This window comes from Cetorhinus maximus, unplaced genomic scaffold, assembly GCF_964194155.1.
Source record: "Cetorhinus maximus unplaced genomic scaffold, sCetMax3.hap1.1 HAP1_SCAFFOLD_2754, whole genome shotgun sequence".
Lineage (NCBI taxonomy): Eukaryota > Metazoa > Chordata > Chondrichthyes > Lamniformes > Cetorhinidae > Cetorhinus > Cetorhinus maximus.
In genome coordinates this window covers 3,687-31,044 of record NW_027598686.1, presented here as the reverse complement: position 1 = coordinate 31,044, position 27,358 = coordinate 3,687, and the positions used below count along the sequence as shown (strand labels likewise).

Genomic DNA, 27,358 nt, shown 5'->3' with positions numbered 1-27,358 from the left:
GAGGAGACAGAGGAGAGGGAGAGCAATTCAAAAGGAGCTAACGTGTTAGAGATATTAAAATGACTCAACATATTGTGTATTTAAAACAAAGCTGATTTATTTAACTTTTATCCAGAATATTAATCCCTATAACTGGGCTGGAGTTCATTTACATCCGCAGAAATAAACTAGGAACGTAGTTCAGTTCTAAGTGTGATTAACAGCAAAATTCAAGCACTATAAGTTTTTTTACTTATTCGTTCATGGGATGTGGGTGTCGCTGGTGTCACTGGCCAGGCCAGCATTTATTGCCTATCCCTAATTGCCCTTGAGAAGGTGCTGGTGAGCCGCCTTCTTGAATCACTGCAGTCCGTGTGGGATAGGTACACCCACAGTGCTGTTAGGAAAGGGGTTCCTGGATTTTCTTCTAGTGACAGTGAAGGAACGGCGATATAGTTCCAAGTCAGGATGGCGTGGGGCTTGGTGGGAAACATGAAGATGGTGGCGTTCTCATGCATCTTTGTGAACTCGCTGGTGTCTCAGCAGGGTGGATGAGTGAGCAAATCCCTTCTGACATACGGTGCATGTGAATGGCCTCTCCCCAGTGTGAACTCGCTGGTGCTCCAGCTGGTTGGATAATGTAGTGAATCCCTTTCCACACAAGGAGCAGGTGAACGGCCTCTCACCAGTATGAATGCGCTGGTGTGTCAGCAGGTTGGCTAACTGAGTGAATCCCTTCCCACACTCGGAGCAGGTGAATGGCCTCTCTCCAGTGTGAACTCGCTGGTGTACAGTGAGGTCAGATAATTGCCTGAACCCAGTATGGCACCGAGAGCACCTGAATGGCCTCTCATCAGTGTGAATACGTTGATGGCGCATCAGTTCACCAGAACTTTTATAGCACTTCCCACAGTCTGGGCATTTAAAAGGTTTCTCGTCAGAGTGAACTCGCTGGTGAGCCAACAGGTTACATGACAGAGTGAATCCCTTCCCACACTCGGAGCAGGTGAACGGCTTCTCCCCGGTGTGACTGCGCCGATGAGATTCCAGCTGAACTGGAAAATTGAATCCTTTCCCACAGTCCTCACATTTACAGGGTTTCTCCTCAGTGTGACTGCGCTTGTGTCTCGACAGGTCAGATGATCGGTTGAAGCCTTGTCCACACACAGAACACGTGTACGGTTTCTCCCAACTGTGAACGGTGTTTTTTCCTTCCATGTTCAAAATCCGACAATATTCAGGTTACGATAAATTCTGCAACTTTGTTAGATCCTGAAGTGATGTTGGGTTTGAATTTCCTGACTGTAAATTCTTCCCCTCTAATACCCTGTGAAATTGATTTAAAACAGAGAAAAGGGAGTGAGTGAGAGAACCCACAAAGACACAAAGGCAGATTGTGAAATTGAGCTGAATGAATCTGGTAATTTGTGGGGCCGGCACTAGGGAAAAGTGACCATGAAAGCTGATGGATTGTCATAAAAACCCAACTGGTTCACTAATGTCCTTCAGGGAAAGGGATCCACCATCTCATCTGGATCTGGACTCTGGCTTCTAAGGGAGAACAGGCAGACATTGAGATGTGGGAGCATTAGGGGGCAAAGGAGAGGGATTTTATATATCCACAACTCAACCTAAACTTTGACAGAAACTTCCAAACCCTCAACTTCTACCATCTGGAAGAACCAGAGAAGCAGGTGTATGTGAAAACCATCACTTCCAAGTTCCCCTCCAAGTTGAAACTGTCGTGACTTGTCTGACTCCTAGTACTGGATGAACAGAAATTTCCTCCAGTTAAATATCGTGAAGACCAAAGACATTGTCTTCAGTCCCCGCTCTAAACTATTCCATAGCCACTGACTTCATTCCTCTCCCTGGCAACTGTCCCAGGCTGGACAAGACTGGGCACAATCTCAGTGTCATGTTTCCCACCTGCTGATCTCCTGACCACAGAACACCGCCTATTTCCATCTCAGTAATCTCACCTGCTTTGCCCCTGAGTCAGCTAATCTGCTTCTGAAACTCTCATCCATTCCACTCCCTAAATTTGAATATTCTAATTCATCCCACATTTAACCTCTCTGTAAAGCTGAGTTCATCCAAAACTCTGCTACCCTTCACTACTCTGCTCACTGAGCTACTTAGGCTCAGGTTGAGCAGTGCTTCAAATCTTAAAACTTTCATCTGTTTCCAAATCTCTCCAAAGCTTTGCTCACCCCTATTTCCGTCATCTCCTCCAGCCCCACAGCCCTCTGAGATCTCTGTGCTCATCTAATTCCGGTCTCTTCAGCATCCCCATTTTCAGTTCCTTCAGTGTTTGTGGCTGGGCCAAAGGCAAAAACTCACAATATCCCTCATGAAATCTCTCCACCTCTGTAACTTACTTTCCTCATTAAGACACTCCTTCAAACCTACCTCTTTGACCAAACTTTTGACTTTCTTCCCTGATATCTGTGTGTGTCTCGGTGTCAGATGTTGCTTTGTAAAACTCCCATAAAACACCCTGGAATGTTTGATTACATCAAAGGCGCTCTATAAATGAAAGTCAATGTTACAGACTTGGACACATATCACCGTTATAAATGTAAGTCAATGTTACAGACTAGGACACATATCACTGTTATAAATGTAAGTCAATGTTACAGACTGGAACACATATTACCGTTATAAATGTAATTCAATGTTACAGACTTGGACACATATTACCGTTATAAATGTAAGTCAATGTTACAGACTGGGACACACATCACCGTTATAAATGTAAGTCAGTGTTACAGACTTGGACACACATCACCGTTACAAATGTAAGTCAGTGTTACAGACTGGGACACACATCACCATTATAAATGTAAGTCAGTGTTATAGACTGGGACACACATCACTGTTATAAATATAAGTCAATGTTACAGACTGGGACACACATCACTGTTGCTTCATCACTGGATGAAGATCCTCTCAGTCTTTACCTAACAGTTTTGCGGAAGCCCCTTCACCACACGGGCTGCAGCGGTTCAAGAACAAAACCCAGCATCAATTTCTCAACAAGCGACTGGGGATTGGCAATATGAGCTGCCTTGCTACTGACTCCTATAAGCCCATCATAAATTAAAAGTATCTGCCTGTGTGAAATGGATTAACAGCTCCTACAGGAATCCTTGTTCCTCCCGCTCCCGGCCGCTCCCATTCAGATTCCAGGAGCCGCGCTCACTCTCACGGAGGCTGCGCTCAGTCTGGAGCAACACTGCGCATGCTCCGCGCACGCAGGCGGCTTCCGGGGGCGGGGCCTTCCCACGCCTAGGCGTAACTGCCCTTCTGATGGAGATAGGGTGTATTCACTCTCGCGGAGCATTCTGGGTCTCCTTATCCGCCATCATTAAAAAAGCGTCTGGAGGGTGAGAAGTCTGTTCCAGTAATTTTGATACAATCCGTTGTTTACACCGAGAGGCCCGACACAGTTGATGTCAGTGACAGGTCCAGGTTAGCAGCCGCCATCTTTATAGGGATAAAAACAAAAAGCTAAAAGCTACTGCGGATGCTGGAAATCCAAAACAAAATAAAAACAGAATTACCTGGAAAAACTCAGCAAGTCTGGCAGCATCGGCGGAGAAGAAATCAGTCAACGTTTCGAGCCCTCATGGCCCTTCAGCAGAACTGAAGCATAGTTTCAACAAGGGAGAAATATAAATTGGTTTAAGGTGGGTGGGGGGGAAGAGACACATGTGCCATCGTTTGAAGGGCAATGTGCTGCTGGGTGCAAGCGCTGCCATCCTAACAACATAAGAATAAGAACATCAGAACTCGGAGCAGGAGTTGGCCTGTCGGCCCATTGAGCATGATGCACCATTCAATGAGACCATGGCTGATCTGATTGTGGTCTTAACTGCACTGCCCGCCCCTCATTTTGATGCTTAGATGAAAAATTTGTCTAACTCGGTCTCAATTAGTCATTTGGTAGTAAAGAACTTGAGTGTTGCTGAAAAAAAGAGACATGTGGAAGCTTTTCGTCTTGTACTCATCGGGGCACTTCGCAAGAATACCAATGTAAGGAAAAACAACCATATATACTGTATGTAAAGAGAATGCTGATTGGTTGGCGAGTGGACTCTGATTGATAGAGGCTTGCTATGCAAAATGCACTAGTAATGGTGCCTGACAGTTAACTGCCAAGCATTGTTTGAAATTTGAACCAGACAGTTTGACCCTGATTGGTCAAGGCATTGTCCTGAGGAATGAGTCAGCAAATGGCTGTCACTTATTTTGTTTAGCTGAAACAGGCGCAATGTGTGTATATGTTTTTTCTGTCTGCAAAGAACTGAGCCCTATTAATATATGTATCTTTCAGTACATGCAAATGCACCACACTGCAAGCCCAACTGAGAATCTTAAATTGGTTGTCAATGTAATTTTTAGCACACTGACGATTATTTAGCAAATGTTGTCCAATCACGGAATCACATCTAATATTGGACACTGTTTTGAGCTTTGCAAACACAGGCTGGTTGGGTATGGTCTGTTTGCAATGTTTGGCAGTTAACTGTCAGTCACTATCACTGGTGCATTCTCCATGGCAATGCCTCTACCAATCAGAGCCCACTTGCCAACCAATCAGCACTCGCTTTGCATACAGTATGTATAGTTGTTTTCTCCCTATATTGGTATTCTTGCCATTTGTCCTGTTCAGTACAAGGTGAAAAGCTTCAACGTGTCCCTTTTTTTTTAGCAATACTCAACTTTGCATCTATTCAATAACCAGACCTCCACTCCTTGCTGGGGAAGAGAGTTCCACAGACTAATGGATGCCTGAGAGAAGAAATTTCTCCTCACCTCAGTCTTCCGCATCTCAGTCAAGTTTATTGAAAACCTTTATTTTTAAATGGTGCCTCCTTGTTCCATATTCCCCCATGAGGGGAAAAAGCTCTCTCAGGATCCACCCTGTTAAGTGCCCTCAGAATCTTACAGGTTTCAATAAGATCACCTCTCATTCTTCGAAACTCCAATGAATAGAGACCCACCTTGCTCAACCTTTCCTCATGAGGCAAAGCCTCTCATTCCAGGAATCAGCCTAGTGAACTTTCTCTGAACTGCTTCCAGTGCAAATATGTCCTTGCTTAAGTTACCTTGGACCAGGTAGCAGGAGGAGAGAATATTGTGAATTTCTATCCTGGACTGACAGTGATGGATTCTGGAACCCCTTTTACAGGGGTTAGGAGGGGAGGATTTACACACAGCAAACTCAAATCAAGAGAAATGTTTGTCTCTTCTGAATTTATACCTGCATCTGACACTTATGACTTTTGTAATCTCCTTTTACAGAGAGCTAGAAGATTTGAAGTCTGTGAGATTTTTCTCTGACTCCAGTGCTTCTGATATCTTTCCAGCTGCAGGCTCCAGCAGGAGATTTTAAATTTGAAAACAGTGAAATTGTTTCAGGGGTGAGTATTATTGAACATTCATCGACAATTTAGAGCTCTTAGTGCTGCGCTGTCGTCCCATGGCTCTGGGGCTGGTGTGGCTCCTTTACTGTGGATCTGAATCCATGTCCATCCATTGCTCTGTTTCACCCTTACCCTTCACAATCACCTCTCTACCGTTGTATGGATCCCTCTGCCTCTAATGTTGGGTGTATTTTAACCATGTTTGGTATTTTACTGTTATTTTCACCAACTGTGTCTAAATGAGGTTCCACTGCTGCCCATCCCCCCAGCTATTCACTGCTGATTTACCAGCTTTATCTTCCCATGGCCAGGAATTGTTTTTCCTGCACTAGAGATCATTTCTCTCCCACTTCTGAGCTTATATTGACTGTCAAATTCTGCTTCATTTGTATTCCCCATAATTCATTCTGTACACCCTGAAATTTTAACTCTTTCTCTTTCCACAGTTACTGCCTGACCTGCTGAGTATTTCCAGCACTTGCTCTTTTTATTTCAGATTTCCAGCAGCTGCAATATTTTGGTTTGGTTTTATTGCAGGCATTTCTCACAGAACTGAGTCTGGGAACAGAGATGAACCAATTAAGAACGGATTTGTATTTGGGTGGGTGTTGATTGGAGAGGTTGGTCCCTGGCCTCCAGTGTTAGACTTTTTCATGCAGCCATAGAATGATTACAATACAGGAGGCCATTTATCCTGTCATTCCTGTGCTGGCTGTGTGCAACTGCAGATCAGCTAGTCCCACTCCCTGCCCTTTCCTCATAGCCCAGCTTTTTCTCTTCAGGTACTTATCCAATTTTATTTTCAAAGCCTTTGCTGTATCAGTTTGAGCTGGAGTGGAGATGGAGGAGAAGCTGCTGGGTTTAACCACAAGGACCCGGCAATTTCCAACGTGAAATTGTCAAAGGGAGGTAGGTTCTGGGGAAGATGAGGTTGCTGAGCAGACACTGGCCATGAAATGTAAAAGATCATTGTTTTAGGAAAAAATATTTCTGTAGATGCTTTTAATCTATTCTACAAATGCATACTTATAAAATCTATTCTGGGGATTTGGGCGTCACTAACAAGACCAGCAGCAGATATTTCCCATCCCCAGTTACCTGTGGAGAAGATGATGTTTGACCTTCTTGAACTGCTGCAGTCCGTGTGGTGAAGGTGCTCCCACAATGATGTTAGATAAGGAGTTACAGGTTATTCACCAGTGATGAAGAAGAAACAATGATATATATCCAAATCAATAACAACAATCTGTATTTATATTGCAACTTTAATGTAACAAAATGTTCCAAGGCATTTCCCAGAAATATTACAAAGCAACATTTGACACTGAGCCACATAAGGAGATATTTGGGCAGGTGACCAGAAGCTTTGTCAAAGAGGTAGGCTTTAAGGAGTATCTTAAAGGGGGAAATTGAGGTAGAGAGGCAGAGAGGTTTAGGGAGGAAATTCCAGAGCTTACGGCCTAGGCAACTGAAGGCACAGCCACCAAAGGTGGAACAGTTAAAATAGGAATGCTCAGGAGATTGGAATTAGATGAGCACAGATATCTCAGAGGGTCATGAGACTGATGGAGGTTACAGAGACAGGGAGGGGCCAAGGAGGAATTTGAAAATAAGGATGAGAAATTAAAAATTTAGATTCTTCTTAACCAAGAACCTTTGTCGGTCAGCGGGCACAGGAGTGATGGGCGAGGAAAACTTGGTGTGAGTAAACACAAGGGCAGCAGAGTTTTGGATAGCCTCAAGATTACAGAGAGGTTGAATGTGGGAGGCTGGCACGGAGTGCCTTAGGATAGTTAAGTCTAGAGGTAACAAAGGAATGGATGAGAGTTTCAGCAACAGGTGAGCTGAGACTAGGGCAGAGTTGGGCGAAGTTACTGAGGTGGAAACAGGCCGTCTGGGTGATGATGAGGATGTGTGGTTGTAAGCTTTTTTCATTACTTATTCATGGAATGTGGGGTTGCTGGCTAGGCCAGCATTTATTGCCCATCCCTGATTGCCCTTGTTTAGAGGGCAATTAAGAGCCAGTCACATTGCTGTGGGTCTGGAGTCACACGTAGGCCAGACCAGGTAAGGACAGCAGATTTCCTTCCCTAAAGGACATTAGTGAACCAGATGGGTTTTTTTTTGTAGTAAAAACCCATCTGGTTTACTACTGTCCTCTAGGGATGGAATTCTGCCGTCCTTGTACTGGTCTGGCCGACATGTGACTCCAGACCCACAGCAATGTGGTTGACTCTTAACTTAGGGATGGGCAATAAATGCTGGTCTAGCTAGCGATGCTCACATCCCATGAACGAATGATTTTAAAAAAGAGCTCATCTTGGGGTGAAGTATTACACTAAAGTTTTGAACAGTCTGGTTCAGCCTCAGACAGTTGCCAGGGAGAGAGATGAAGTCAGTTGTTAGGGAATGGAGTTTGTAGTAGGGACTGAAGACAACACTTTCAGTCTTCCCAGTATTTATATGAAAGAATTTTCTGTTCATTCATTACTGGATGTCAGACCAGTCAGGAGAGTGTGTGACTTCAAGGCGAACTTGGAGAGTTGGTGTTCACATACACCGGCTACCCTGGTCCTAGGTGCTGGAGGCTAGTGGTTCAGGAGATTTGTCAAAGTTATGGTCGAGTAGTAGGTATATAAAATCCCTCTCCTTCAACTGCTGCCTCTCCTACTTCTCTCTCTCTCTCTCCTTCCATAGAGACCAGAGTCTTGCATAGGCCCAGTCTGGGTGGAAGGTTCCATTAATAAGAACTAGGAGCAGGAGTAGGTTATTCAGTCCCTCGAGCCTGCCCCGCCATTCAATACGATCATGGCTGATCTCATTTCGGCCTCAACTCCCGCCCTCTCCCCATAACCATTCAACCCGTTACTAATTAAAAATCTGTCTATGTCCTCCTTAAATTTATTCAGCGTCCCGGCATCCACTGCACTCTGAGATAGTGAATTCCACAGATTCACGACTTTGAGAAAAGTAATTCCTCCTCATCTCTGATTTAAATCTACCACCCCTTAGCTTAAAACTATGGCCTCTTGTTCTAGAATGCCCCAGAAGAGGAAACATCCGCTCCACGTCTACTTTGTCTCTCCCCTTTAGCATCTTATATACCTCAATTAGATCTCCTCTCATCCTTCTAAACTCTAGCAAGTATAGGCCTAAACTGCTCAATCTCTCCTCATAAGACAAGTCCCGCATCTCTGGAATCAATCTCGTGAACCTCCTCTGAACTGCCTCCAATGCAACTACATCCTTCCTCAAGTAAGGGGACCAAAACTGTGTACAGTGCTCCAGGTGCAGTCTCACCAATGCCTTGTACAGTTGCAGCAATAATTCCCTATTTTTATACTCTATTCCCTTAGCAATAAATGCCAAAGTTCCATTTGCCTTCCTTATTACCTGCTGTACCTGCATACTAGCTTTCAGCAATTCATGCACGAGGACACCCAGACCCCTCTGCACTGAAGCATTCTGAAGTTTCTCTCCATTTAAATAATAATAATAAATAATAATAATTCCCTGAAGGACATTAGTGAGCCAGTTGGGTTTTTACGACAATCCAGCAGTTTTTATGGTCACTTTTCCCTGGTGCCGGCCCCACAAATTACCAGATTCATTCAGCTCCATTTCACAACCTGCCTTTGTGTTTCTGTGGGTTCTCCCTCACTCCCTTTTTTCTGTTTTACATCGATTTCACAGGATATTAGAAGGGGAGGATTTGCAGCCCAATTTATCATAATGTGAATGTCACCGGATTTTGAACACGGAAGGAGAAAGCACTGTTCACAGTGGAGAGAAACCGTACACGTGTTCTGTGTGTGGTCGAGGCTTCAGCCAATTATCTGACCGATCAGAACATAAATGCAGTCACAACAGGGAGAAGCCGTGGAAATGTGGGGACTGTGGGAAAGGATTTAATTACCCGTCTGACCTGAAAACTCATCGGCGCAGTCACACTGGGGAGAGGCCATTCACCTGCTCCGAGTGTGGGAAGGGATTCACTCAGTCCTCCCACCTGCTGATACATCAACGTGTTCACACTGATGAGAGGCCATTCAGATGCTCTCACTGTGGGATGCGTTTCAGGCGATCATCTGACCTCACTGTACACCAACGAGTTCACACTGGAGAGAGGCCGTTCATCTGCTCCAAGTGCGGGAAGGGATTCACTCGATCATCCAACTTGCTGATACACCAGCAAATTCACACTGGGGAGAGACCATTCACCTGCTCCGAGTGTGGGAAGGGATTCAATCATTCATCTGACCTGCTGCAACACCAGTGCGTTCACACTGGAGAGAGGCCATTCACCTGCTCTGAATGTGGGAAGGGGTTTACTTGTTCATCAGACCTGCTGACACACCAGCGAGTTCACACTGGGGAGAGACCATTCATATGCTCCAAGTGTGGGACAGGATTTGCTCGCTCATCCACATTACTGAGGCACCAGCGAATTCACACTGACGCGAGACCTTTTAAATGCCCAGTCTGTGGGAAGTGTTATAAAAGCTCCAAGGAACTGTTGTCTCATCAACGTGTTCACACGGATGAAAGACCATTCAGGTGCTCTCTCTGCGGGACTGGATTCAGTCAATCATCTGACCTCACTGTACACCAGCGAATTCACACTGGGGAGAGGCCATTCACCTGCACGGAGTGTGGGAAGGGATTCACTCAGTCATCCAATCTGCTCAGACACCAGCGAGTTCACACTGTGGAGCGACCGTTTAAATGCTCAGACTGTGGGAAGCGTTATAAAGGTTCCCAGGAACTGATGTCCCATCAACGTGTTCACGCTGATGAGAGACCATTCAGGTGCTCTCAATGCGGGATTGGATTTAAGCGATCATCTCAACTCACTGTACACCAGCGAATTCACACTGGGGAGAGACCGTTCAGCTGCACAGACTGTGGGAAGGGATTCACTCAGTCTTCCGCTCTTCTGAGACACCAGCGAGTTCACAAGTAATTACCGTGATTGGATTTTACAGCTGGTCACACCAGGACTGGGCCATGTTCTTTGGGGTCTGTTTTTGCTGATGTTCACAGAATCACAGAATTTTAACGGCACAAAAGGAGGCCATTCGGCCTATCGTGTCTGCACCAGCTCTGCAAATGAGCATCATGGCCTAGTGCCATTGCCCTGCCTTTTCCCTGTACCCTTGCACATTGTTTTGATCCAAATAACCATCTAATGCCTTCTTGAATGCCTCAGTTGAACCTGGCTCCACCGCACTTCCAGACAGTGCATTCCAGACCCGAACCACTCGTTGTGTGAAAAAGATTTTTCTCCTGTCCCACTCGCTTCATTTGTAAATCACTTTAAATCTGTGCCCTCTCGTTCTTGATCCTTTTACGAGTGGGAACAGCTTCTCCCCGTCTACTCTGTCCAGACCCTTCATGATTTTGAACATCTCTATCAAATCTTCTCTTAGCCTTCTTCTCTCCAAGGAGAACAGCCTTAATCTCTCCAATTTATCCCCATTGCTGAAGTTTCTCATCCCTGGGACTATTCTTGTAAACTCCTTCTGCACTCTCTCCAATGTGTTCGCATCCTCCCTATAACATGGTGCCCAGAACTGTACACAATATTCCAGCTGAGGTCTAGTGAGTGTCTTATATAAATCCAGCATAACTTCCCTGCCCTTGTACTCTATGTCCCTATTAATAAAGCCCAGGGCACTATAAGCTTTACTAATTGCTCTCTCCACCTGTCCTGCCACTTTCAATGATCTATGCACATATACACCCAGGTCTTTCTGCTTCTACATCCCCATGTTCTTCCTACCAAAATGCATCACCTCAAACTTCTCTGCATTGAACTTCATCTGCCATCTATCTGCCCACTCTACCAACTTGTCTGTCCTCTTGAAGTTCCACACCGTCCTCCTTGCAGTCCACAACACTCCCAACTTGCATATCGTCTGCAAACTTTGAAATTGTCCCCTGCACACCAAGATCTAGATCGTTAATATATATCAGGAAAAGCAAGGGTCCCAATACCAGCACCTGGGGAACTCCACTACAAACCTTCCTACAGCCTGAAAAATATCCATTGACCATTACTCTCTGCTTCCCAGTTTTCAGCCAATTTTGTATCCACATTGCTGCTGTCCCTTTTATTCCATGAGCAATAACTTTTCTCAGAAGTCTGTTGTGTGACACTGTGTCAAATGCGTTTTGAAGGTCCATATACACTACATCAACTGCATTACCCTCATTCACCTTTTTTGTTACCTCTTCAAAAAACTCCAGCAAGTTAGTTAAACTTTAGTAATCCATGCTGGCTCTCCCTTATCAACACATATTTTTCCATGTGACTACTAATTCTATCCTGAATAATTGTTTCTAGAATCTTGCCCACTACTGAAGTTAAACTGACTGGTCTGTAATTGCTGGGCTTATCCTTGCAACCTTTTTGAACAAGGGCATAATGTTTACAATTTTGCAGTCCTCTAGCACCACCCCTGAGTTTAGGGAAGACTGAAAGACTATGGCCAGTGCCCCTGGAATTTCTACTCTCACTTCTTTCAATATCCTTGGATGCATCTCATTTGGTCCCAGTACCTTGTCAAGTTTTAGTACCGATAGTCTATTCAACACTTCCTCCCTATCAATTTTGAACCCTTCAGAGTCTGTCACCATGGCTTGGGTAGCATCTACCTCCTTAGTAAAGACAGATGCAAAGTGTTCATTTAATACCTCAGCCATGGCCCCTTCGTCCATGTGTAAATTCCCTTTTCGGTCCCCAATCAGCCATACTCCTCTTTTTATCAACTTTTTACTATTTATATGCCTGTAGAAAACTTTGGGATTCCCCTTTATGTTGGCTGCCAGTCTCTTCTCATAATCCCTCTTCGCTTCTCTCATGTGCTTTTTCACCTCCCCTCTGAACCTTTTGTATTCCACTTGGTTCTCAATTGTATTTTCTACCTGACACCTGTCATAAGTGCACTTTTTCTTTTTATCTGAATTTCAATCTCCTTTTTCATCCAGAGAGCTCTGGATTTGTTAGCCCCACCTTTCCCTTTAGATGGAATATAGACTCATGGACGTTTACAGCACAGAAGGAGGCCATTCAGCCCATCGTGTCTGAGCTGGTCAACAAAGATCTAACTACACTAATTCCATTTTCCAGCACTTGACCCATAGCCCTGGAGGCTATGGCAACTCAGGTGAATGTCTAAATACTTGACTGTGCCCGAACCAATTCATTTTTTGAAGGTAGCCCATTGTTCAGCTACAGTTTTTCCTGCCAATCTTTTGTTCCAGTCTATCTGGCCCAGCTCCATTTTTGTTCCATTGAAGTCGGCTCTTGTCCCATTAATTATTCTTACTCTGGATTGCCTATCGTGCTTTTCTCATCATCATCCTAAAACATGCAATACAATAATCACTATCTCCTAAATGTTCCCCCACTGACACTTGATCTACTTGGCCAACCTAATTTCCAAGAACCAGGTCCAACAGTGGATTAGACACATACTTCTGGAGAATATTCTCCTGAACACAATTTAGGAACTTTTGTCCCTCTCCGCCCTTTACACTACCACTGTCCCTATCTATATTCGGGTAATTAAAGTCTCCCATTATAACTACTCTATAATGCCTGCATTTCTCTGTATTTTCCGTGCAGATTTGTTCCTCTACACCCTTCCCGCTAGTTGGCGGTCTATAGGCTACACCAAGCAATGTAATTGCACCCTTTTTGCTCCTTAACCCTAGCCAAATTGATTCTGTCCTTGAACCCTCTGGGACATCCTCTTTCTCCAGCACTGCAATGCTCTCCTTAACCAATACCGCCACCCCTCATCCTTTCCTTCCTTTCCTGTCTCTTCTGAACACCTTGTACTCGGGAATATTGAACACCCAGTTCTGCCCTTCCTTGAGCCAGGTCTGTTATTGCCACAACATCACATTTCCACATGGCAGTCTGCACCTGTAACTCCCCAAACTTATTTACTATACTCTGTGCATTTACATGCATGCACAATAACCCTGATTTGGCTTTTGTTACTTTCTCCCTTGCCCCGACTTTACCTATTAACTTACTCTTCTCTAAACTAGTACTCTCTGTCCCTCCCAGTATTTTGTGCACCCTGGTATTCCTCTCTAATATTTTCTCTTGGTTCCTGCACTCCTGCTGAGCTAGTTTAAAGCCCTCCCAACAGCACTAGCAAAACGCCCTGCAAGGAGCTCAGTCCCGGCTCTGTTCAGGTGCAATCCATCTGGCTTCTACAGGTGCCATCTCTCCCAGAGCCTGTCCCAGGAATCTAAAGCCCTCCCTCCGGCACCACTTTTCCAGCCATGCATTCATCTGCCTTATCCTCCTACTTCTGTAATCACTAGCACATGGCACTAGGAGTAATCTGGAGGTTACTACTGCTGAGGTCCTGCTTGTTAATTTTCTACTTAGCTCCCTAAATTCTGATTGCAGGACTAAATCCTTCCTCCCTAAGTCATTGGTACCAATGTGGACCACGACCTCTGGCTGATCACCCTCCCCCAGAAGAATGTCCTTCAGCCGCTCTGTGACATCCTTGACCCTGGCACCAGGGAGGCAACATACCATCCTGGAGTCACTTCTACGGCCACACAAACACCTGCCTGTTCCCCTAACTTGCATCTTTCTCCAATTTCTCTCCTATCTTCTATCTCACTCAGAGCTCATCTTGCCTTCTGCTTCCTTGACACTATTCTCACTAAACTGCTGACCATCCAACTTCCACATTTTAGACGATATCCTTAACGGTTCTCTCTCTCTTTTGGTACTGTCCCTCTCACGTTTAAATCCACTGTTGTCTCCCATCATTAAAAAAACCTTCGACCCCACCGTCCTCTCCCTCTCTTTTTGCTGACTTTGCACTTGCTGGTAAACTGTTAGATCTTTAATTTTTTTCAAGTTTGGATAAAAGGTTACTGACCTGAAGCATTCACTCTGTTTCCTTCTCCGTAGATATTTGACCTGCTGAGGTTTTCCAATAGTTTGTTTTGAGGTCGTGCGAACATACGAATTAGGAGCAGGAATAGGCCACTCGGCCCCTCGAGCCTGCTCTGCCATTCAATGAGATCATGGCTCATCTGATTGTAACCTCATTCCCGTCTACTCCCGATAACCTTTCGCCCCCCTTGCTTATCAAGAACCTATCCAGCTCTGCCTTAAAAAGATTCAAAGACTCCCCACCGCCTTTTGAGGAAGAGAGTTGCAAAGACTCATGACCTTCTGCGAGAAAAAAAATCCCCTCATCTCTGTCTTAAATGGGCCACCCTTATTTTTAAACAGTGACCCCCCCTAGTTCTAGGTCGGGTTTCCACCTGGAGTATTACAGTATTTTGTTTTTGGGTCAGAGTGGATCCGTTTTCTCTGGAATGAGACAACAGGAACTGTCACCCTGTTCGACATGAAACTAAACTCACTGTTAATTCCTCATCAGTAACAATGTTAAACACAAAGTTTCCAGCCAGGATTGAACCGGGGACTTTCTCATATAAAGTAAAGGTGATAATCACTGCACTGGGGAAATGAGTGTGAATCCCCCCCGGACAGAGGGGAACTGACCATCCATCTCTAGCTCTAATTCCCAAACAGAAAATGCTGCCAAGAATCAGCAAGTCAGGCTGAGTCTGTGGCCGCTCTCAGCGTTTGAAACCGTCATAATGCCCGGGTGATTGACGGCAGCTCCGGACCAATAGGGAAAGGGAGGGAGGGAGTGGGGCGGGGGGAACTGGAAGAACGCGCAGGAATGGCTGGTCCTCCAACCAATCGGAGTGAATGGAGGGGCGGGGGCTCGGCTGTGACTGAAGCATGCGCAGTGCGGGTAATGGCGATGGGGAGACGGGTCCACAATGGGTAAAGGGGGGGACGCCGGGGCGGAGGGAGCGATGGATCCGGCGAGTGGACGGAGAGGCTCCGGAAACATGTTGTGTAAACCGCAAACCCCGGAAATAAACTGACCGGTTCCCCCCTCCCCGTTTGCACCGAGCGGGGCCGCAGCTCCCAGATCAATGAAGAGCCGGTTTGTATCAGGCTGGACATTGGTTCTTTTATTCATTCACGGGATGTGGGCTTCACTGGCTGGGGCAGCATTTACTGCCCATCCCGAGTTGCCGTTGAGAAGGTGGTGGTGAGCTGCCTTCTTGAACCGCTGCAGTCCATGTGGTGTAGGTACACCCACAGTGCTGTTAGGAAGGGATGTTGACCCAGTGACAGTGAAGGAACGGGATATATTTCCAAGTCAGGAAGGTGAGTGATTTGGAGGGGAACTTCCAGGTGGCGGTGTTCCCATCTATCTGCTGCCCTTGTCTTTCTAGATGGGTAGTAGTCGTGGGTTTGGAAAATGCTATCGAAGGAGCCTAGGTGGATTCCTGCAGTGCATCTTATAGATGGTACACACAGCTGCTACTGTTCGTCGGTGGTGGAGGGAGTGAAGGTTTGTGGATGGGGTGCCAATCAAGAGGGCTGCTTTGTCCTGGATGGTGTCAAGCTTCTTGAGTTTTGTTGGAGCTGCACTCATCCAGGCATCCTTTGCTCCCTCGGCTTGACACATTTATTTGTCTGGCTAAAAGGATGGCCTCTTTCCTCATGTTCACAATTAAAGTGGTGGATTCCCCAGGAGATGGCTGACATTTAAGGGGACAGTAAAGTAATGTAGGACAGAGATATGCCTGGTGTTATTATATGGTATATATTAGATATGTTATTTATGATTCTGTAATAAAGTTAATTTATTATTATTTCTAGTCTTGTAACATAGCACTGTGCTATGTCATATATTTTGAGTCAGTCATAATGGCACAGAAGGAGTCCATTCAGTAATTCAAATCCATGCTGATTCTCTGTAGAGCAACCCAGTCAGTCCTATTCTTCTTCTATATCCCCGTTCCCCAGCAAGTTTATTTTCTTCAAGTGCACACCCAGTTTCATTTTCATATCATTGACCATCTCCACTTCCACCACACAGTGAGTTCCATGTCTAGCAGCCTGCCTGAACATTTTCAGGTCTCTGTGTCCTGGACAGGAAGCGATGAGCATGGATTTGTTAGGTCAGCGGATTGAGATTGGATGGAGAATATGTGGGATCGAGATTGACTGTCTTTGGGGAATGAAAGAGGAAAGAAGGTTCCATAGAAAGTAGACTTGTGTGTTCTGAATTTCTATCCTGTACTGACAGTGATGACTTTTGTAAACTAACTCCATTTACAGGATATTAGAAATGGAGGATTTACAGACAGAAATCGCAAACCAAACATTACATCGAGACCTGACTTGATTTATGGGAGCTCAATATCATCAGCCTTTGAACTAGAAAGAGAAATGTTTGTTTTGTCTGCTTCAACAGATTTTAAACGTCACTGTGTCTGGAAAATCACCAAGAAGCTCGCGTACACACATGTGAGAGAGTTCCAATGCACTGACTGTGGAGAAAACTTTAACCAGATACACAGACTGAAGAAACATTGCATCATTCACAGCCGGGAGAGACCGAACACGTGTACTGTTTGTGGATGAGGCTTCAGTTAAACATCTTACCTCAAGGAATGCAAGGACACCTGAACCATGGAGAAACCATGCAAATGTGGGGAATGTGGGAAGGGATTCCGGTCCCCATCTGCACTGGAATCTCATCGCCGCATTCACACTGGGGAGAGGCCGTTCACCTGCTCTGATTGTGGAAAGGGATTCACTCAGTTATCCCACCTGCAGATACACCAGCGACTTCACACCGGGGAGAGGCCATTCACCTGCTCTGATTGTGGGAAGGGATTCACTAACTCTTCCAATCTGCGGACACACCAGCGAGTTCACACGGGGGAGAGACCGTTCACCTGCTCCAAATGTGGGAAAGGTTTCAGTGATTCATCCAGCCTGCTGATACACCAGCGAGTTCATACTGGGGACAAATTATTCAACTGCTCTGTATGTGGGAAGCAATTCAGTCGATTATGCAACCTTCTGCGACACCAGCGAGCTCACACTAGGGAGAGGCCGTTCACCTGCTCTGAGTGTGGGAAGGGATTTGCTGATCCATCCATCTTGCGGAAGCACCGGCGAGTTCACACTGGGGAGAGGCCTTTCAGCTGCTCCATGTGTGGGAAGGGTTTCACTCAGTTAACCAACCTGCTGACACACCAGCGAGTTCACACTGGGGAGAGGCCTTTCATCTGCTGTGAGTGTGGGAAGGGATTCAGTGATTCATCCACCCTTCTGCGACACCAGGGTGTTCACACTGGGGAGAGGCCGTTCACCTGCTCCGTGTGTGGGAAACGATTCACTCGGTCATCTCACCTGCTGAGACACCAGTGAGTTCACCAGTGATTACAGGGGTTGGATTCTGCTGTGATTGCTGCTGTCAATCACATTCTAGACTGAACCATGTTCATTCTGACAGTTGGTGAAGTGGGAAGGTCAAAGGGTTTCTTTCTGCTGTACTGGCCAGTCTTACAACTTTGTTTCCAGTGGTCTGGGAGTGCACATTTCCACTGAAATGTTCCACAGAAGCTGATGAAGGTCATTTATTGCTGCAAAAAGAGACATGCTCTCGAAGTTTTCATATTGCACTGATCAGGACAGACACAAGAACACCAAATTTCAAAGGGAGCAACTATTTATACTGCGTGAGAAAAGGGTGCTCATCAGTTGGCAAGTCAGCTGTGATTGGTCAAGTCGTTGCCATGGAGAATTCACCAGAATTCCTCACGTGACCTCAGCATTTAGATGAATTCAAAAATGTTGCAATGCCTGGACATGTCCATTTTGGCTTCAGAGTATCAGAGCTTTATGATGGTTCAATGTCACTTCCCTGCTTCTTTACTCAATAACCTGGATTTTCAGAGTCAGAAAGACTCACCTACCTTCAAAAATCGTGGGTGGGACCCGGATGCGGAAGTCCCACTCCCATTTTTCACAGATCCAATTTTTGCCAGTAGGGGACAGGGGCAGGGCTTGATTCACACCCAAGTTGAACCTGAACTCAGCAGAGCCATCTGAACTCAGCACTGAGTTCAAACAGGCACCATTTTGCCTTCTGCAAGGGAGTTAATTCATAGTGTGAAAGTCACGACTTTATGGAGTAGACGTAAAGACTCTTGTTGGGTGGATAGGGTCTGTTTAACTGTCATGATCGAAAGTCTTTTTTAAATTCCTTGCTTTCCATGCCAGGGCAAGAATTGGCATGAGCTGGCATGGAGTGTATAAGGGCCTTGGGGTGGGATGGGGGCTTACAATTGGCTTACTTGCATTTAGTGAGGAGCAATTGTGTTGGACTGCTGCCCCTGGTGGGTGGGCAATTATTCCAAATAATCATGTCTATTAATTTATTTTTAAAACATTCTCTTGGCATGTGGGTGCCACTGGCGAAGACCAGAGATTCCAAAAGGTTACAATACAACTGGGATCAAGTCCCAGAGAATGGAGGCGGGCCTTTTAACCAGCACACCTCAGTGCTCGGGCATCCTGTTACCCGCCTAAGCTCCGATTCCGGTGGCACAGCAACCAACTCGATCCATAACCGCCCACCTCAAAGCACCACCCCCTCCCCCCGCCCCCGAGTGAAGATCACAACATTTGGGAACTTTTGAACCGAGGCAGGTCCGGCAATTGGAAAATTTCCAGATCCAAGCTACCCACCTCGGTACCGAAGATCCAACCCAAGCTCTCTATTTCTGAAGCTCAAGATCCCACATGCTTTGCTAATTCCTCTCTCACTGTGTCCTGCCACCTTCAAAGATCTCTGCACATGAACCCCCATGTCCCTCTGTCCCTGCTCACTCTTTGAAACTGTGCCATTACATCTGTGTTGCCTCTACCTGTCCCTTCTGCCAAATTACATCACCTCAACTTTCCCTGTATTAAACTCCATCTGCCACTTCAGAGAATGTGAAGGGGAGATTTAAGTGTTAAACTAAACATACAGAGAAGAGGAGGCACTGATTGCTTTAATATGTCACCCACAATTGAAGATCCTTTAAATGCACATGAGGCTCATAGAGCACAGTAGGAGGCAATTGGAGGCTCTTTGAAAGAGTTTTCCCATTAATCCCATTGCCCTGCAATTTTCTTTTTCTTTCAAGAATCTGTCCAGTTCCCTTTTGAACGATACAGTTGAATTTACTTCCAGTCGGTTTTGAGGCAGTGGATTCCAAATCGTAACAATTCGCTGTGTTTTTAAAACAAATAATTCCTCATCTTGTGTGTGGTGTATTTGGACTTTCAAAAAGCATTCGGAAAGGTGTCAACCAGGAGCTTCATACACAAAATGAGGTCTCAATCCTTATGAATGATCGAGATGAGGGACTGAGTGTAATGCATCCAAATTTGCTGACAATTAAACAAGGATTTGCATTTCTATAGCGCCTTTCACAACCACAGGATGTTTCAAAGCGTTTTACAGCCACTTTTGAAATGTAGTCACTGTTGTAATTTTGGAAACTCGGCAGGCAATTTGCACACGGCAAGATCCCACAAACAGAAATGTGATAATGACCCAAATGATATGTTTGTGGTTATGTTGATTGAACGATAAATATTGGCCCAAGACACCAGGGATCAAGGCCCGGGAGAGTGGGGTTCAGACAGTGCCAAACAGCAGGCCCTGGGATGTTGTGGGTGGGGGAGGTGAGTAGGTGTGGGCTGGGCTCGTTGTTTCAAACAGTTTTGCATCATCCTCACTGAGCAGCCAGAGCTACAGACCTGACAGACCAGCTTAAAAAAAACAGATCTGTCAGGCTGAGAGTTCTGATATTTTCGAAGCCAGTCTGTCAGTGTCAGGTCAATTTCACGAGTCGCTGCTGCTGCCTCCGACCTTCAGGCAGCTTTGCAATTCCAATTTTTTTGAAAAGCCCGCCAGGAAACCACAAAGCTGCCCAAAGGTGAGAAGCAGCAGCAGCAGAAACTGAGAGTTTTCCTGCTTGAGAAATAGTCAGTCAAATCCCTGTAATTTTACAACCAATTGGATGCAGTTGTGGGTAGGGGGTGGGGGGGAGGTGTGGGGGGGGAGTTTGGGGGCATGTTTAGAGGCGGTTGGGGGAAGTTTGGAGGGGGTTGGGGGATGTGGGAGGGGGTTTGGGGGATGTGGGGGTAGGTTGGAGGGGTGGTTGGGGGTAGGTTTTGAGAGGGGTTGTGGGGAAGTTAGGGGGTTGGCGAAAGTTTGGAGGGTTGGGGGAACTTTAGATGGGCTGTTGGGGAGAATTTAGCAGGAGGTTGGGGGAATTTGGAGGGGGTTGGGGAAAGCTTGGAGGGGGGTTGAGGGGTAGGTCAAGGTTTTGAGGGAAGTTGGAGGGATTTGGGGAAGTTTGGAAGGGTTTGGGGGAAATTTGGAGGGAGGTCGGGGAAGTTTGGTGGAGTAGGGGGGATGGTTGGAGGGACGTTCAGGGGAGCTAGAGGGGTTTTGGGGGTAGATTAGGTACAGATTTGAATTGTTTTTGTAAATGTAGTGATTCCTTTGTAGCCACTTTGCTAACATCAGTTGATTGCTCGGTGATTAATTATCTTTAAATAATCAGCAATGGGCCTCCACTTTCACCATTGCTACTGTCACTCTTCCCACTGCATGCAGGTATAATGAAAGAAAGACAAAACCTACATTTATACAGCACCTTTCACAATGCCCCAAATCACTTTCCAGCCAATTCAGCACTTTTGAGTTGTAGCCATTGGTGAAATGTAGGGAATGTTATCTAATGGTGGAGCAGGCTCATGGGGGCGAATGACCTATTCCTGCTCCTAATTCATATGTGTGTACGGAGACAGGTGAGATGAACAGGACTCGATGGCCTTTGTCATCTATAATTATCGTGCGAACAGAGGGTGGAATCCTGGCTGGAGTTCTGTTTATTTTGTTGCTGGTGAAAGTTTACTGTGAGCAGGATTTGTGCGATGAGATCACCAGGACAGGAGTGCAGATTGAGCTCAGTGTGAATCAGTAACCTGTTTTACTGCACATGATTCATAAGAGTCTTTTCCATATACTTCAATATTGTCCTTTTGTCCAGTTACCTGTTATCCCGCTTCATCTTGCTGTTTTTTGAGGTTAGAAATATCATGATAAAATTATGTTGCGTTGCAGATATTGAAAATATATTGTGGTGACAAGCAGCAATCAGCAGAGTCTTCAGACTTGCTGATGACCAAACAGATACAACTGTGAGCCATTCAGTCTTCGTTCTCTGGCCCCTTAAAAGTTCTGTTGCACGGAGAAGCCTGGAAACAGGAAAAGCACCGGGGCCCAGGATTTCTCTCCCAGTCCCTGCTGGAGATAACTGTCCTGCTCTTCTTCGAAATAGTGGCTGTGGGTTCTTCTACGCCCACCTGAGAGGGCAGACAGGGCCTTGGTGTATTGCTCGTCTGAAGGACAGCAGCTCTGACAGTGCAGCACTCTCTCAGTGCTGGCACCAGGAATGTCAATTTTGATTGTTGTTCTTGGGCCCCTGGATTGGGACTGGAACCAACAACCTTCTGACTCAGAAGTAAGAGTGAGATCCACTGAGCCACTGCTGACACGATAGACAATACAAACTTAGAAAGGGAAAGTTACCCTTTAAAAGCCCCCACCCTTTGCCTCCAGCACCTAAATCTAATAATAAAAACCCTAGTATAAAAAACACATACAGGACTGACAAATGTTACAGTGTTGGTTTAGAGCCAAAGTTTTGAGTTCCCATTTGAGTTCCTACGCTTTTCTGTCTCTCTATTGTGCATGTGAATGACAGCCAGGCGATGGAGCTGAAGGCTCAATGTAGCTGAGAATAACAGGGCTTGTGGCCCAGTTGGGAAACTGCCACGGACATCGCACTAATAGAGAGAGACAGGAAGGTGCTGGAGGACTGACTGGGAAATGGGTCTCCAGCCAATCAGGGAGGGAGAGATGGTGATGTGACCTCCCCGGGGTTCAGTGCTCCTGTGTCCAAAGTGGGGAGTCATGAGGACAGGGTACAGAGGAGCCAAAAAGAAACCATTTGGATCCAGAACATTGTGCACATCCTTTTATTCTGGTTGTCTTTGATCCTCAAGTAATTTGCTGTTTTTTTTAAACCGTGTTCTGTTACATTAATAAATTTTATCAGTAAAAATATTTGATTTTGCTGGACTTTTGATTTGATTTATGCACTTTAGGGAAAGTGGGTGAAAGGAATTGGCAGGCTGTTTAACAGAAAGTGAGTCCCTCTAAGATAATTGGCAAAGGATCCAGAGGGTGAGATGATGGTGGGGGAGTCAAGAACCAGAGGTCACAGTCTGAGGATATGGGGTAGACCATTTAGGACTGAGATGAGGAGAAATTTGTTCACCCAAAGAGTGGTAAGCCTGTGGAATTCGTTACCACGGCAAGTAGTTGAGACCAAAGCATTGTATGTTTTCAAGGAGTTAGATACAGCTCTTGGGGCGAAAGGGATCAAAGGGTATGGGGAGAAAGTGGGAGCAGGCTATTGAGTTGGATGATCAGCCATGATCATAATGAATGGTGGAGCAGGCTCGAAGGGCCGAATGGCCTGCTCCTGCTCTTAGTTTCTATGTAAATTTTATTTTTTTCACATAGCGAGTAGTTCTGATCTGCCTGAAAGCAGATTCGATTATTTATTTCCAAGGTGTAAATATTTGAAAGGGAAGAATTTGCAGGGCTGTAGGGAAAGAGGAGAGCAGTTGGATGAATCAGAAATTCCTTTCAAAGAGATGGTACGGGCATGATGGGCCAAATGAACTCCTGCAGCCTGTGAATCTGAGCTTCCTGTCTTTGTGCAGGTTAAAAGGGTCAAATTTCATTTCAGCCTCTTCCTGGCATATATATTTAAAGAGACAAGTTTCTCTTTAGTTCTGAGGGACCGACATAACAATGTCTCTAGTCCTCTGTATATTTAAACATTGAATATTCCATGGCCAATTGTAGTCAACAGCCTTCCTATAGCTCTCTCAGGAGGCAGCAACAAAGCATTTTGACTGCTTAACAATAGCAACCTCCGCTGAACATGATTAAACCACAACAACAAAAACAACCTGCATTTGTATAGCACCTTTAATCATGTGCTTCACAGGTGCCATTACTAAACAAAATTTTACACCGAGCCACATAAAGAGATGACCAGTAGCTTGGTTTTAAGGAGTTTGCGAAAGAAGCACAAGAGATCAAGGGGCAGAGAGGTTTAAGGAGGGAATTCCAGAGCGTGGGACCCAGGCAGCTGAAGACAAAGCCCCCAGTTGTTGTGCAATTGAAATTGGGGATATTGAAGAGGCCAGAATTAGTGGAGCACAGATATCTCAGAGGGTTTTAGGGATGGAGAAGATTACAGAGATGGCAAGAGGGGGACGTGAGACCATGTGGTGATTTGAAAAAAAGGATGCTGGTGAGGGATTTGAAAAAAAAGAGAATTTTAAAATCGAGGCGTTGCTTGAGTGGGAGCCAGTGTTGGTCAGTGAGCACAGCGGGTGATAGGTGAACGGGACTGAGTGTGAGTTGGGAGACGGGCAGCAGAGTTTGTCGACTGAAGAAAACTGGTCCAGTTCTGTACATTTCCCATGACACTACTTATGTCTAAGATTGAGCTGAAATCAAACCTTTCCATTGGGATTGCATAATCTGCTGATGTCATCACATTCTATTGTGATGATGTCATAAGATTACATCAGCATTTTTCTGATTATATAATCAGCTGACACCAGACTATATACTTTATTGGGAGTGTGGGATTAGCTGATGCCTGTACAATCCTTTACCTTTGCGCAGTAAGCAGAAACGATCGTTTGTGTGATTTCATAAATAGAATTTTTAACTACATGTACATAACTTATTTTTGAATCCAGAAATGGTCCAGATCGTGAACATTTACCACTAAAATTAACCAATTTGCTAGCGCAAGCGTATGTGACTTTTCAGCCAATTTGTTGTTCTTGTTTACAATAAATTGTTGGGGAGAAAAAAATGTTATTTCAACCAATCTCCCAATGTTATCAAATCCTTTTAAACATTTGAATATTGCTGAAAAAACAGACATGCTGTCAAAGCTTTTCGTCTTGCACTCATCAGGATAGATGCAAGAATACCAAATGTCAAGGGGAACAACTGAGTTTAAACTGTCTGAGAAACAAGGTGCTAATTGGTTGTCAAGTGGACTCTGACTGGTTGAGGCATTGCCATGGAGAATGCACCAGGGAACAGTTACCCCAAGCTTTTGCTCAAATTCAGAAATGGCAAGTCGATTCTGATTGGTTGAGATGTTGCCATGGGGAATGCATCAGGGAACAATTGTCCCCCAAGTGCCTGTTTAATTAAAAAGGCAAAATGCTTGGACAAATTCCTTTTGTGTGCAGAAAACAGGGCCCAGTATTTGAATATGAAAAATCCAGTGCCTGGATCCAGTCTGCATGTTCACTACATCTAATCATTTCTTCCTATGGCCATAGCCTATTTGTGTGCCACGTTTTGTTCAAATCCATCCATTAGTTTTTAAGATATATTGTTACAGACAGACAAACAAATAGGGATGAAAACATTCTCTGTAAGGACAAAGCTGAAAAAAAAAATGTTTTTATTAAGACCAAGGAAGCCTTAGGATAATCCACAGCCAACAACCTGCTCTGAAAACTCTGCTGATATTTTGACAGCTGTGATAAATTCCACCCCAGCAGCGGAGACAATCCACAACATTCCAGAAAGCAATCGCCATTCGAAATAAAACAAACCACAACAATTGAAAAGAAAAAGTCAATTCTCCTGATCTCCCAATGTGAACGGATCCTTCAAAAAAATTCCAGGATCCGCAACTGCACCGGACATAGGACAGTTCTTGCATGGTCGGTGTACCAAGTTTCGGTAAATCCATCCATTACTTTGTGAGATCAATTGTTTACAGACAAACATCTTCAATGGCAGAGGTACTCTCAGTACATTGACCAGCCCCAAAATCTATTCTCAGCCAGCATTTCACAGGGGGAAAGGGGTGGATTCTCAGACAAGCAAGATAAGGCAACCCCTTTAAATAGCCAGTTCCCACAATGTATTCAGTGGCCTTTGGACGGAAGCAGATTGGTCCACACTGGGAGTTCTTGCACTGCCTCTCCCCCCCACCCTCAGGTCAGCTGGCTCCTGCTCCTGCTGGACAATCTGCCGGTAAGAATAGGAGCGTGTTGATTTAAAAATAAACTTGCATTTATAAAGCATCTTCCACCACCTCAGGGAGTCTCAAAGTGTTCCACTGCCAATGAAACACTTTCTGAAATGTGGTCACACTGTAGGAAACGTGGCAACCAATTTGTGCATAGCAAGCTGCCACAGACGGCAATGGCCAGAGTGTCTGTTTTCACTGATGTTGACTGAGGGATAAATATCAGGCACCAGGACACCAGGGGAGATCTCCTCCCCCTCCTGCTCTCCTTCCAATTGTGGCCATTGAATCTTTTACATACACCTGAGAGGGCAGACGGGGCTCTCGGGTTAATGTCTCACTGGAAAGACGGTCCCTCCGTCAGGACTGCTCTCCCTCATAACTGGCACCGGAGGTGTCAGCCGTGGATTCTGGGGGCTTGAGTCTCTGGGTTGGGGATTTGAACGCAGCACCTCCTGACTCAGAGGTAAGAGTACTACCCACTGTCATGCTGTGTTGAATAAAATTATCTAGCTGGTGTTCTAGAATGATGGAATGGTTACAACACGGAAGGGAGGCCATTCAGCCCATCGTGTCTGAGCCAGCCCTCTGCAAGAGCAGCGAACATGATGTCATTCCGCTACCTTTTCCACATAACCCTGTCAATTTTTCCCCTTCAGATAATGATCCAATTTTCTGTTCAAAACCATGACTGAATCTTCCTCTAAGCCCCTTCATCCCTGGCACCATTCTAGTACATCTCCAATCCTCCCACTTCACCAACTGTCAGAATGAACATGGTTCAGTCTTGGATATGATTAACAGCAGCAATAACGGCAAAATCCAACCCCTGTAATTACTTGTGAACTCGCCGGTGTCTCAGCAGACTGGATAACTGACTGAAACCCTTCCCACACATAGAGCAGGTGAATGGCCTCTCACCAGTATGAATTCGCTGGTGTCTCAGCAGGGTGGATGAATCTCTGAATCCCTTCCCACATTCAGAGCAGATGGACGGTCTCTCCCTGGTGTGAACTCGCTGATGCATCACCAGGTTGCATAACTGAATGAATCCTTTCCCACATCCAGAGCAAGTGAATGGCCTCTTCCCATTGTGAACACGTTGGTGTGTCTGCAGGTGGGATAATTGAGTGAATCCTTTCCCACACTCGGAACAGATGAAAGGCCTCTCCCCGGTGTGAACTCGCTGGTGTGTCAGCAGGTTGGATGACTGAGGGAATCCCTTCCCACATGTAGAGCAGATGAAAGGCTTCTCCCCGGTGTGAACCCGCTGGTGTGTCAGGAGGGCAGATGAATCGCTGAATCCCTTCCCACACTCAGGGCAGGTGAATGGCCTCTCCCTGGTGTGAACTCGCTGGTGCATCAGCAGGTTGGATGACTGAGTGAATGCCTTCCCACACTCAGAGCAGATAAGTGGCCTCTCCCCAGTGTGAACTCGCTTGTGTGTCAGCAGGTGAGATGAATTACTGAATCCCTTCCCACATTCAGAGCAGACGAAAGGCCTCTCCCCGGAGTGAACTCGCTGGTGTTTCAGCAGGTTGGATGACTGAGCGAATGCTTTCCCACACTCAGAGCAGGTGAAAGGCCTCTCCCCAGTGTGAATGCGTTGATGAGTTTCCAGCGCAGATGGGGTGCAGAATCCCTTCCCACAGTCCCCACATTTGTACGGTTTCTCCATGGTGCAGGTGTCCTTGTGTCCCTCCAGGTTAACCGCTCAGTTGAAACCTCGTCTTCACACAGAACATGTGTACAATCTCTCCCCGCTGTGAATGGCGTAATGTTGTTTCGGACTGTGTAACTGTTTAAAGCTCTTTTCACAGTCAGTGCACTGGAGCACTGTCACTCAGTTGTCTGTGTCTCAT

General features: G+C 45.6%; 2 protein-coding genes across 2 annotated transcripts; one reads left to right on the top strand and one right to left on the bottom strand.

Annotated features, from left to right (window-relative positions):
• Window positions 1-80: 80 nt before the first annotated feature.
• LOC144677609 (uncharacterized) lies at window positions 81-27,358 on the bottom strand. Its single transcript, XM_078537648.1, has 3 exons — window positions 27,340-27,358; window positions 26,336-27,209; window positions 81-1,171 (listed from the first exon to the last, which is right to left on the bottom strand). Exons 1-3 carry the CDS (start codon window positions 27,356-27,358, stop codon window positions 490-492), a joined length of 1,575 nt encoding a protein of 524 aa, XP_078393774.1. The 3' UTR covers window positions 81-489.
• LOC144677607 (uncharacterized) lies at window positions 9,154-17,709 on the top strand (the record flags this gene model as incomplete). The annotated part of the gene is given in 2 exon segments (XM_078537647.1): window positions 9,154-10,119; window positions 16,951-17,709. Coding segments are annotated over 2 exon segments (1,725 nt in total), but the record flags the coding sequence as incomplete, so codon positions are not given.

Coding starts and splice junctions, on each gene's coding strand:
- LOC144677609 (XM_078537648.1), bottom strand. Junction 1,172..26,335: donor AGACACCGGCGAGTTCACAA/GTAATTACAGGG, acceptor CACCGTTCACAG/TTGGGAGAAACCGTACACGT.